At 27.8% G+C, this 12,858-nt stretch overlaps 4 protein-coding genes across 4 annotated transcripts; all 4 read right to left on the minus strand.

Moving 5' to 3' along the window:
* Positions 1-79: 79 nt before the first annotated feature.
* BX663DRAFT_502728 (uncharacterized protein) lies at positions 80-2,538 on the minus strand. Its single transcript, XM_051526651.1, has 8 exons — positions 2,350-2,538; positions 2,200-2,266; positions 2,073-2,103; positions 1,704-1,985; positions 1,405-1,612; positions 606-1,334; positions 297-527; positions 80-226 (listed from the first exon to the last, which is right to left on the minus strand). The coding sequence occupies exons 1-8, from the start codon at positions 2,408-2,410 to the stop codon at positions 174-176; spliced, it is 1,662 nt and encodes a 553-aa protein (XP_051384525.1). The 5' UTR covers positions 2,411-2,538; the 3' UTR covers positions 80-173.
* A 1,114-nt stretch (positions 2,539-3,652) lies between these two features.
* BX663DRAFT_530098 (uncharacterized protein) lies at positions 3,653-6,670 on the minus strand (the record flags this gene model as incomplete). The annotated part of the gene is made up of 10 exons (XM_051530295.1): positions 3,653-3,955; positions 4,019-4,676; positions 4,749-4,878; positions 4,951-5,266; positions 5,468-5,549; positions 5,619-5,752; positions 5,810-6,004; positions 6,060-6,372; positions 6,461-6,549; positions 6,617-6,670. 10 exons carry the CDS (start codon positions 6,668-6,670, stop codon positions 3,653-3,655), a joined length of 2,274 nt encoding a protein of 757 aa, XP_051384526.1.
* A 746-nt stretch (positions 6,671-7,416) lies between these two features.
* On the minus strand, positions 7,417-7,920 carry BX663DRAFT_502737 (uncharacterized protein). The gene is made up of 2 exons (XM_051526652.1): positions 7,691-7,920; positions 7,417-7,625 (listed from the first exon to the last, which is right to left on the minus strand). The coding sequence occupies exons 1-2, from the start codon at positions 7,839-7,841 to the stop codon at positions 7,531-7,533; spliced, it is 246 nt and encodes an 81-aa protein (XP_051384527.1). The 5' UTR covers positions 7,842-7,920; the 3' UTR covers positions 7,417-7,530.
* On the minus strand, positions 7,921-9,231 carry BX663DRAFT_502745 (S-adenosyl-L-methionine-dependent methyltransferase). The gene is made up of 6 exons (XM_051526653.1): positions 9,149-9,231; positions 8,865-9,030; positions 8,571-8,787; positions 8,431-8,478; positions 8,305-8,364; positions 7,921-8,243 (listed from the first exon to the last, which is right to left on the minus strand). Exons 1-6 carry the CDS (start codon positions 9,195-9,197, stop codon positions 8,160-8,162), a joined length of 624 nt encoding a protein of 207 aa, XP_051384528.1. The 5' UTR covers positions 9,198-9,231; the 3' UTR covers positions 7,921-8,159.
* Between the last annotated feature and the right edge of the window lie 3,627 nt (positions 9,232-12,858).

Raw genomic sequence — 12,858 nt, forward strand, 5'->3', positions numbered from 1 at the left:
CTCTCTCTCTCTCTCTCTTTTATAAGTTTGACATTCATAAAGATATAATAAAGCTTTTAAACTTGTATTTAGATATATAAAAAGAGAGAGAGAGAGAGAGTAATGCTTCTTCTTAAACAAATAAAGTAAAGTTCGTATAGTGGTATTTTATTATTATAATAATAATTATATAATTAATCTGTATCAAATGTACAAGTTGTACCGTATGTTTTGCCACGAATAACAGCTAATATAAAACAATACAGATTAGATTTATCTGTAGATTATATGTATTTTTATATATATTTTAGATGTACCTTCAACTCTTAACTCAACTTCACCAAAATACATTTTAATTGTTAAATCAACTTTTTCACCTTCTTTTACACCAGTTAAAGCGGGCATAGGAATTGTAAAGTTAGCAACCTTATGTACACCAGGACTAGTGGTATAGATAGGCTGTTCTTCGGTATCAGCAGAATAAAGAGTACATGTAGTATGATGAGGATAATAAGCAAAGAAATCCTTGGAAACACAATTATCAATATCTAATATATATATTTATACACTAATGTGTTAGCAATATATGAATCGTATAAATATATATGTATAGTGTATAACTTTACCAAGTGGTTGACCTCTTCTTACATAAACAGAAAATTTATTATCACATCTTACACTACCATCAGCTCTGATAATTTTATAACTTGGAGGATCAACACCTTCTTCAAATGTAGTTGTTGTATCAATACCATACCAATATCTAGGAATACGCGTCGTAACTACACGAGGGTTTAAACCAAAATAAACAGCACCACGTACAACTGCTAATTCACAACGAGGAGGTACAGCTACCAAGCCAACACGCGAACCAAACTCCTCTTGTACTCTCTCAAAGAGATAATTTGAGGAACCAAAGCCACCTACTAAAAATATAGCTTGCAAATGTTGAGCCTTTTGAAGTTGTTCTTCACATAGGTTAATGACTTCCCTAATAACTGGCTCAAATACTTCCTTCTTTAATTCTGCAGCGGTTAAACAAAGCATACCATCTTCTAATCCAATGGCAGGGTTATTAAGTGAAGCCAAATTCATAGCAGCAGGTAACGTAATAAACTGGTCTTCCACACCATCAAATTGAGGTTTAATTAAATCAACAAAATTATCCATCATGGTTTCAAAGGCAGAAGCAGGAATAGATGATAGATATTCTCTAAATTTTCTTTTTAAAAGTTTTCTCATACGACGATCGAGAAAGACTGAACCACAGGATTGACCATGACCTTTTGTACATTCACGTAATTTACGACCACTACGTTCATCAATTTCAAATACAATAAGATCCACAGTTCCACCTATTATTTTAAGATATAAATATATACTCTACTAATGTCATAGAAAATACAACCACATTATTTACTTTACCTCCTGCATCGCAAATCATAAATCTATCATTATGTTTCAAATTGAATTGTTCACATTTCTTTTCACAATAAAGGGCAGCAGCTTCAGGTTCAGAAATAAGCATCAAACGATCACGATGGTCATCTTCTTGAATAAGGCCTGCCATAATAGCAGCTTCACGCATCGTACTTTTTGCTTTATCAGACCACATGGCAGGTACAGTTAAACACTACAATATAAATATATGTATATATAAATATAAATAGATACTCTATTATTCGTATGCTATCCAAATAGTCAACACACACACACACACTTACATATCTAAATTGATGTTGTCCATAATTTTTTGCAAAGCCTTTTCTTAGTTCACTACACACGTGTTCATGAAAAGCTCGAAGATAATCCGAGATAGCTTCAACGATAGTTAGACCATTAGGAAGAGGAGGTAAATCTTTTGCAATATTTTCATCCAAATAAAGCTTATATTGTTTTAACAAAACCGAGTTTCGAGCAGTAGGACGTTGCATTTCTAAACGTGCAGCATTTCCCCATTGAGTCATTTCTTTTGAATTTCCTTGATAGAAATTGAGTGTAGGTGTCTTTATGAGAATGTTAATATAAATAAAGTGTAAAGCCTCTTTTTTTTTAAAAAATAATAATAATAATAATAATAATAATAACTTTACCTTTGGATATACATTGTTATTTTGCTTTGGCCTGTATATATACAAATGGTTCATATATTTAGTAGTTTAATTTCATTTAGTATAAAGATATATAAATATAAAAATATATACATGTATACATATTTACCATCGAACTACATCCACAACTTCATCATTTTGAATGAAAGCATATGAACATCCAGAAAAAGTGGTACCTATACAGAATATAAGTCAATGAGTGTGTGTGTGTGTTTTATTTATTTAATTATAATAAAAATTGTATATAACTATATATTACCGAAATCGATACCAATGACAACGGGATAGTCATTAATATGAAAAAGTTTAGATTGCGCCATCTCGATGTATATAAATATATAAATAATTAAATATTTATGTATATATTTTGTATATACTTATTATATCTCTTTCTCGATAAACTTGGTATATACAAAGAAAGGGAATAATAATAAAGGAACAAAAAAAAAAAAAAAATAGTATTATTATTGTTACTACAAGAGTTTAATAGTTATAAAATAATTTTATTTATTTCGGAATTTTAAATTTTGATAATATTTTACATTCTCAGACAATTTAAAATCATAATAATTTTTCTTTCCCTCTGCTTGAGGATAAAGAGTATCTAATAAAGGAGTCAATGTAAATAAATAAATCATGTTTATAATTACTGTAGGAAGGAGAAGTGTGTGATTGAGTGTATATGTGTGTGAGTGTGTGAGTGTGTGTGGGTGTATGTAGATGCTTTATTATTTTAATACCAAAGTTTTTATTCCATTTCTTCCTCTTTTTTGAAATGTTAAGAACGTTATGAAAGCCACTTTTATTTCTATTATTATTTTATATTGATTGTAAAAAAAAAATAAATAAAAAAATGCTATACTATAAACTTTCCTTACTTACTTTTGCCCTCCAGTCCAATTCATTCCTATTTCTTTTCTCTTTTAAAGAAGAAAAAAAAAGGGGTGGGTAGGTGGGTGGCTGGAATTAAAGCAGAAAAAAAAATAGTTTTTATAAGCTTCTTTAATAACCAGTTACATTATGTTTATGTTGGCTAGCAACAGAAGATCAAATATTACCTGTTTCTTTTTAAATAAATAATAAATAAATAAATAAATAAAAGATGCATGCATGCATATTTATTCATCTCGGTCGTCTACAACTACTACTACTTTATTTGCATCGACCTCGGTCAGTCGTCAAGAATGGGTAGACACAATTGAAAAATACAGAATATTTTATTTGATAACCGAAATAATCTATCAAGTTTCAAAGGCAGCACATCAAGATAAGATCGATGATAGTAGTAGTAGTCATACATCCTTCTCCACGAATCATTTACAAAAGCCTATAGTAACATATTATCTTTAAGTCTTTTTTTTTCTTAATTTCATATAATAGTGTAAGGTGATATTAATGAAATTATAACTGGAAATAACATTCGATGTCCAACTGAAGAAGAAGCTATTTATTTTGTAATGAATAATCTTCAAACCAGGAATGAAACTACTTTTAGTGTTAAATTTACATGTAAGAAAAAAAAAAAGATGTATTTATATAAATTTTTTAATAAAAAAAGAAAATTAACGTCTTTTGAGTTGGTTATCTAATGTTCGTCTTTGTTGGCCAAGCCATGAACTGGGAGAAGCTCTACTGTTTACAATATCTTTGTTTGCCCTTCTTGACATATCATACCATGCAGAAATCATGAGTTGTTGTTCACGACGAGCTTGAACACGAGTCTCATTAAGTTGCTTTTTAAGCTTATCATTTTCTTCATCTCGAAGTGCTACTTCAGTTTTCAATGAAGCAATAGCTTCATCATATTTTGTTGCATCTTCTGTAGGTTTAGTATCTTTTAGCACCTTATCTTGTTGAACAATAAACTAAAGAATTAATTAATTAATTAGTATATATATATACATATAAAGCCTCATGTTCTCTGTTACCTCTCTAGCTTTTTTTAATTTAATCTTATGCTCATGAAGCTCTTCTTGTAATTGAATAAGCTGCTTTTGCAATTGCGCGTTTTGTTGTTTAATCGGCTCATCATCTTTAGCTTCAAATGCAGCCAAGGAAGCCTTCATTTCACTATTTAATTTTTCCTTTTCTAACAATAAATCTTTCTGTTCAATACTTTGACCTTGTAAAAGATCTTTTTCTAATAAGAGCTTGTTGATATCTTGTAATTGTTTCTTTGTCTGTTCTTCTAAATGTTTTGATTTCGTCTCCATCTCCATAAACTTATTTTGAAGATCTTCATCATCATTCCATCGACCATTCGCTATCTTTTCTTCATACTTACGTACAGTTTCATTCAATGATTTTATTTCTTTTTGAAGTTCAATTGTATGTAGACGTAATGATAATGTATTCGTTGATTGGTCAACAAGAGCATCAGGAATACCTTCTCGGATACGCGCCATATCGCTTTGTAATATGTCACGTTCCTGTGATACTTCGAGATAACTCTTTTCAAATTTGTTCTTGAGACGGTTAGCATCATCAAGTAAATGTTGAAGCACAAGCACTTTTTGCCCACCACCTGCTGCTTTTTCTTCTTTAAGTTGCTTCACTTGTCGTTCAAGACGTCTCTTGGTTAATTTTCTAAAGATATGAAAAAAAAATATTTTAGATATAAAAGCTCCCTTTTTTTTTCTTTTGAACAAATGTATTTACAATTCTGTAACATTAGTTTCCTTCAAGGAGTCTTCTAGTGAATCATTTAAATCATATTCGTCAATCTCCATATCATCCGTATTTCCTGTTGTTTCTCTTTGTGACAAAGGTCTATCCACTGCATTTGCTACTATTTGTTAAATAAATAATACATGTTAAATAAAAAGGTAATATGATTTGAATCAATAAAAAAAAAATTTACAACCAAGCTGAGCTTCTTGAAGATGATCTTCTAAAGCTTGAATTCGCTCATAATCTCTTTCTTTATCAGCTTCCATCATTTGAATCTTTTTGTTGGCTTGATCAAGATCATATTTAATTTTGTTCTTCTCGCGAACCAACTCACTATTCTCTGTCTCTAATGAAGCCACTTGTTCCTTATAAGAATCCATCAGGGTCTTGAAGGCCATAATATTACGATATTCTGCCTCAATTTTTTGACTATGTTCACTTATTTGATGATTTTGTTCTTCTAAAGTTTTTACTTGTCTTCTCAAGTCTGCTGTTTCCTCTAGCTTCTTTTTATATTTTTCAATCACATTTTCCGCTTTCTGAAGTTTTTCTGCTGTATGACGATGTTCATCTAACTGATCCTTTAATTTGACTGCTTGTTCTGCATACTTTGTAAGATCGTCATTCTAAAAAAAAAAAAAAAAAAAAAAAAAATGTGTTGGGAAATCTCGAATGTCTTTTTCTATTTCTTTTTTTTACTTTTCTACCTTGCGCTTTAATTCTTTGATCTTTTGACTTTGTTCGTCTAATTTTCTTTCTTGTTCTTGACGCATATCTTCATTTCTTTGTCTAAAAAAAAAGAAAAGAAAGGTTTCATATTAATATGACAGTTTGAATAGACTATGTGACCTATTTTACAAGTCCTGTTTTAGGTGTTCAATTTCTGTTCTCATAATAAAATCAGCTCTGCCTGTTTCGTTTGCTTGTGCGACAGCTATATCCATATCCTTTAATCTTGCTTGTAAATCTTGTTTTTCATTTTCTAATTTATCCTATCAAGTTAAATATGAGCATGATTTCTCTTAGTGTTGACTTTAAAGGGGACCTACATATTTTGTTAAGAGTTCTGAATGTTTATCGATCAATTGTTTATTTTGTATCTCAAGCTCTTCCTTTTCTTTTGAAATTCTAGACAGTTCATTTTGAGATACAAATGTACCGTCTTCATACGAATTGTGTTGGGTATAATTGTCAGAAACCATTCGAGGTTCCATAGGTTGATCGTCTCTAGTATATTTCATGATCTATACAAAAAAAGGGCTTAGCTTTACATGATACATACATATACATTTAGCTTACCTCATCAATAAAATGCATCAGGTTTTCTTGACTGATACTACTCAATTGAGTAATTCTTTGAATATATTCACTATTATTTGGACAGCAAACAGCAATATACAAAATGTATTTACATAATTGAATGATTTCGCGAGTATCCGCATCCTTGGCAATTGCATTCAAATTAACTTCAGGTAATTTTGAAAATGAAATACCGAGTTTTTCTTCATAATAACGTGATACTAATTTATATAGTTTTTTTAAATTGTTAATCTTTAATACCCAATTATCTCCAACATCAGTTGATCGAATAAGTTTGAACCATTTATGATCACTAGGAAAAAAGAGAGAGAGAGAGAGGGAGGGAGAGAGAGAGGAAGAAAATGTTAAAACATGCATAAAGCTTTTTATTTAGTATTTACATGTTTGAAACAACTTCAAAAAGTGTAATGCCATCGGATAATTGTTGAATGTGAGTAACTGGGTGTGAAATGCCATCAAATGAATTTAACTACATTTAACAATGTTCATTAAATTATTTTCTTTTTCTTTTTTTTCTCTATATATATTATTATTACCCATAAAATAATGGCAGCTTCAGGACTCCCTTCAGCCTCAGCAATTCTCATCATGTTAGAGAAATGGGCCCGAAATTATTTAAATTATAAATTTTTTGTTGTTAAAGAAAAAAAAATTAAAAAATAAAAATAAAAATAAAAAATAAAAATAAAAATAAAAGGTAAAGCTAAAATTAATTAAAGGAGCAATAACAAAATTATCCAATCAAAATCATGCATTTTAATCATAGTCTTTAAACAGGCACGAGATTTTTCTCTGAAATAGTAACATTTTGATATTTTTCCGTTCTTTTAATATGCAAAATACCACAACATAATGGGCTATTAAGTTTATTGATATTAAAATTAGTTTTCAAGTTATATAACTCGTACTCACTACTAACATGTAGAATAAGAATTCCTTTCTTTTGAAGGACAGATGTTCTATTTTTACGTTAGATGTAACCATTAAAGCAAACATAGTAACTACTTGAATTGTAATAAGCTAGAATAGTTTCTAATTGTTGGAGGTTATGTTATAAAATACTAAAATAAGGATCTATTAAAGAATTCATATCTATTTTAAAATAATGTTTATATTGTCTATGTATCTATTTTACCCTTAATTACGTATTGAATATTCTTGTAGTCGCGTTCACTTGTAAGGTGCGTTTTATTAAAATTGAAACTACTGCCCATAGTGGTTTTTTAGTCTGAATTTAAAGTATACAAAGAACAAAGTATTAAATAGAAAAAAGAAGATACAAAATTTTGTTCATAAATAATACACAAAACACAAAATACAAAAATGAACTTTTCCCTTTGTCTTTTTTTTTTTTTTTTTTTTTTTTTTTTTTTTTTTTTTTACTTCTATAAATAACAACAATAATAATAATAACAGCCTTTTTTTTTTGTTTTTTCCTTTCGATTTCTTTTTAAACCCTTCGACACTCCATATATGTTTCTGTGGGGTCCATAGGTAATGCACAATAAAATCCTAGTTTTTGCATTTGTGAAAACATTTGGGTATCTATTCACAAAGATCAATAATCTAATTTTTGATATTTAAATACATGCATATCTATTATACTTTACAATCCAACTTGAGCTTTACACACTCCTTTTCACCAGTTAAAGATTGACGGCAAAGTGTTTGCTCTTTTTGATCAATTGTATATTCATTACCTGGTGCAGCATTTACAAATGTATCCAGACGAGCGAGTTCATTCTCGGTATTAATAGGCATTATGTATGTATATATATCTAATCTTATAAGTTTTCTTATATTATTATTTCATATTTATATAAAGGATCTACCTCAAAGTGTAAAGTCAAATAAGAAAAAGAAAAGAAGAATGTTCATTTTGTTTTTTTTCTATTTTGTTTTTTAAATTGTCGGATATTGAAGTTAACAACATCATCATCATCATCATCAAGCACTAATATTTAAACCTCCACCCTGGGTCTAATTTTCTATCACATGAAGTAATTATTGGCTGTTTTACTTCAGCACTGACGTTATGCAAAAATAAGAAATTTTATTAAGTCATTTTTATGATGTTGGTTATTGTTTTTCAAACCGAAGGAAATCAACTGCAATTTCTACATTTTTCTTTTTATGAAATTTGTACATCATTGGTACATCAAACTATAATGAGGGTAATGAATTAGTTTTTTTTTTTCTTTTTTTTCTTTTTTGCTTTTTAAACCTTTAATTCTGCTACAACTTCAAAACTCACACCCCATTCTTTTGCCTTTTTTTCAATATGCTAAATATGAAAAAAAAAAAAACCCATTTAATAAAATTAAATTTTATAATCAAGTTTAATACTTACATCCCTTGTAGAGGTTTTGTGTAAAGAATATACGGATGTGTTTGCAATCTGTGAAAGGCAAAAAAAAAAAAAAAAAAATTAATGACATTTGAATTCTCTGAAAAAAAAAATAATAATATTGCATGTCTTTAACCACTGACCTCTATTGCCTTTTTTAACAATAACATGTCAATCCCTTTATTATTTTTTGTACCAAAAGGTGGATTCATAATAATAGTGTCTAATTTTCCTTTAAATCCATCTAATGAACAAGTACTTAGATCAACATTAACAAAATCAACATCGACTTCAAAGGTTTCACAATTCTCCTGTGCAATCTTTATAGCATCAGGATCAATATCAAATCCAATACTATAACTAATTTTTTTTTATACATGCAATGTTGTTTTGTGAACAATCAGATATTTTTTTTTTGGAAAGAGGAATGGGATTACCTTGCACCAAGAATATTAGCAGCTATACTTAAAATACCACAACCACTACCAAAATCACCAATGGCTTTATCCTCAATATCATTATAGACTGTATCTGCTGTATAAAGCATTCTTGCAGCTAAATGAGGAGTAGTTGGGTATTGTTCAAATTGAATCTTGGGTTCATCTATTTTTTTTTTAAAAAAAAAAAATGAAATAAAAAAAAACGGGTGGATAGAGGAAGAAAGAGAAAAAAAAAGTCTTAATAGAGAATTGAAAATATTCAACAAGATCAATCATGTTACCAAACACTTCGCAGTCTTGTAATATACTTTCTAATTCTTTTAATTTCATTAAATTGTCATGTCCTTTTTTTTTTTTTTTTTTCCTATTAAAAAAATATGTATATTTATACAGATATTTATACATTATTATGATTCATTGTCGTGGCTTAAAATTAAAAAAAAAAAAAAAAAGCTTCGAGAAATACATGGAAGAAAATCTTCCCCGCGATTTAAAAAAAAACAATAAAGTTCATCATGTACCTCGCACATTTATTATTATTATTTTGACAGTAAAAGTGATAAACCCATTCATGTTTATATATCGGAGTTAGTACATAAATGCTGTAGATTGGGTGATTACCATGTGCGTTACACTATAATAAAAATCTTCATTATCAAAAGGAGGACTTGAAAGAAGTTATTAATTTGTCAATCTTTTTTCTTTTTCTTTTTTAATTGTCTAAAATCAATGAGAATAAGTGTTCCATAGTGTATTACACGTGTGGTTTATTCTTTTTTTAGAGGAAACTATTTCTTTTTTCTCCCGTACAACTAGATGTCAATTCAAAAAAAAAAAAAAAAATACTAAAAAAGGGAATACTTTGACAGCTTCCCTTAGTTAAGTATTATTACTAAATCGATCCTCATTTATAGGATGAATACTCAACATGTTTAATGCATGGTGACACGATTCTATTTTAAATGATTTTTACTAGTTTATAAAATTGGCTTTTATTATGATGATGATGATGATGATTATAATTGTTATTATGTAATATATAGATTTAAATGCATTGAATTGTAGTATGGAACAAAAACAAAAAAAAACCAATTATTATGAACGTGAATTTTTATGTAGAGACTTTTTTTTTGTAGATTTATGATGACGTATGATAGAGAATGAAGATATGCATGTATAAGTTTTGAACAAGCCAAACTAAATCAAGTAGAATGGAATAAAGACCAAAGGTAGAAGAAAAAAGTTAACGCTTTACCGGAGCAGGATAAGGTCTTGGAAGAGCAGGCTTTGTGGGTCTATCTGGTGGCATGATTTGAATGATAAAAATAAGATGAATTTAAATTGTAATAATAATAATAATAATAAAAAAGAAAAGAATCGAAAAATCTTCTATTATTTATATATTGATTGAATTGTTACACTAAAATGGGAGTTTCTTTTATGAACAAGATTGTCTCCTGTATGTAGATTGTGTATCCAATACTTTATTTATTTATTTATTTATTTTTATTAGGAAAGAAAGAACACAGAATATTCTTTATTTTATAAAATGAATAAAGTCTTTATTTTCAATTCTGTTTCGAATTTGAAGTGATGATTCAGCATTTGTATCACTGTTTGACAGAGCCTTTTTTTTTTCTTCTTGTCAAAATTTTATTACTTATTAAACTGCCCCATTCATATTTAAAATGTATCAAACAAGTTAGCCGCCCAAAACTTTATTATTATTTTTCACACATCTCTTCAAAACTATAATGGCCTTATTAAACAATAAAAATGAAAAAAAAATATAAGAAAATAAAAAAAAATTTTGCTTAACTGACAACAAAATATAAAATGATGTCCATCTCTTTAATGTACCATTTATTGTTCTTTTTTTAATCTATAAATTATATAATTTAATTCATTATTATAGACTATAATTATTCTATTTGTTTTGTTTATATGTATGTATGTATATATTCATACATTTACGTATACATGTATTCATATATGTATATGTATAAATATAGAATTTTGTTTCACTAATTAAAATTCATTTTCTTTATCAACAATAACAACAAAAAAAAAAGATTTACTCCTTTCCCCTAAAACTATATTTTATTCTCGTTGTTGGGTGTATTTAAAAGTTTTTTTTTTTTTTTTTTACTCATCAAGGGAATAACAAGCTGAAATTAAAGTTAAGCTAGCTAAGCCAATAAGAAACTCGTATTTGTTTTGATTCAGGAACAAAAAAAAAAAAAAAAGAAAGGTTCTCATTTTGAGAAAGCTGCAAACAAAGATATATTTTGATAATGGTACATTATTTTCCCTTCTTTCAGAAAATAATTAAAAGGTTTTCTTTATGTAAACAAAATGAATCAAATGAGAATAAATATCATTTTTTAAAAAGGAAACAATGATTGCTTAGGATGAATATTTTATTAGAGGGAAATAAGAATGAATAAATGACAAAAAGAGAAAAATAAAAAGATAGCATATCTTGATTTATTTTTTAACACAAAATAAAAAAAAAGGTCATTTACTATTATTTATGAACACTATTCATGTAGATTGACTATTATATAATGGACCAATATAATAATAAAAACGTCATGAATTATAAGTATATGAATTTACATCATATACATGTATATAAAAGACATCTTCTTTATTATTTCCTAATAGGTCTTTATTAAATCATTGATGAAACCTTTTTAATAATTCAATGATCAACAAGTGATGATAATTAGCATAAATAATGTCCTCCTTCCACAAATATAGATATATACATAGATATATATATATACAAACAATTTGGATGTATATGATAATCATAAGCTATTGAATACGAGCCTTATATTTGATTGTTATTCAAAGGAATATATATTATTTATAAACTACATTTGATTCTACTATAAAAATTGATATAAAGAGTACAAGCAGCTAAAAAAAAAAAAAGAGCCTATTAAACAATGCATTTGTATATAAACAAAAAAGGAGTGATAAAATGAATCATCAAAACAAGTCATTGAGAGGATTGTTATTGAAAGTTTGTTTGTTTGTTTATCTATCAATCATCTCCAATGAAATTATTACGAGATTTTTCATAGATTGTTGTCTTTCTTCTTTTCTTTTTTTTCTTTTTTACAGGGAAAAGGGTAGATTTTAATTACTTTATGGAATATCATGAATCGTCTTCTTTAACACTGAAAAGTAGAATTCTTTATATACATGTATATACATATATAGTGGGATAGAAAACGAGTAAAAATTATACTGTATATAACTTGTTGATATTATGTCTATCAATATGCTAACATAGCTAGACGACTTAGCTAATGTTTATTCCTTGGTAATTTTTTTTTTCATATCACACAAACATGATACATTTATATATTATTTCTTATAAAAAAAAAGGGTTTGTTTATAAACGACACATTTGTATAATACATGAAACTGGGAAAAAAAAATTGAATAGTAATGGTTTAACAGTCCGACATCATGGTTAAATAACATGCACTCACTCACTCATTCTACTAAAATCATATACGTTTGCTAACTTGAATAAAGTCAATACAAGAAACTACTGTATCTAATGAGTCACATTAATTGAAACATAGCCCTTATTATCATTCATACACACATGTATAACAAATTTCAACTATTTAGAGTGGGAGTGAGGAGAGGGAAAAAAAAAAGCAATTTTAACCTAACCTTACGTTGAGCACATTTTATTTTTTATTTTTTTTATTTTTTCACTTTATGTTGTTAATAACAAGATAACAGAAACACGATACTTACAATACCGAATGTTAATTTTGGAAGCTTTATACATTTACAAGATTGCCGTATATACAAATTTTCTGTAATTACTTCAAAATGGTATAAATATAAAGTGTTAGTTACTTTTAAATCAATCAGCCTAATGTAACAAGTAATTTTTATGACACAGCGTTGGTCAATTTGAAAGAATCCAGGGAGGGCAGGCAGGCAGGCAGGCAGGGATTTT

The sequence above is a fragment of the Cokeromyces recurvatus genome (genome assembly GCF_025118155.1).
Source record: "Cokeromyces recurvatus strain NRRL 2243 chromosome Unknown BX663scaffold_7, whole genome shotgun sequence".
NCBI classification, from domain to species: Eukaryota; Fungi; Mucoromycota; class Mucoromycetes; order Mucorales; family Mucoraceae; genus Cokeromyces; species Cokeromyces recurvatus.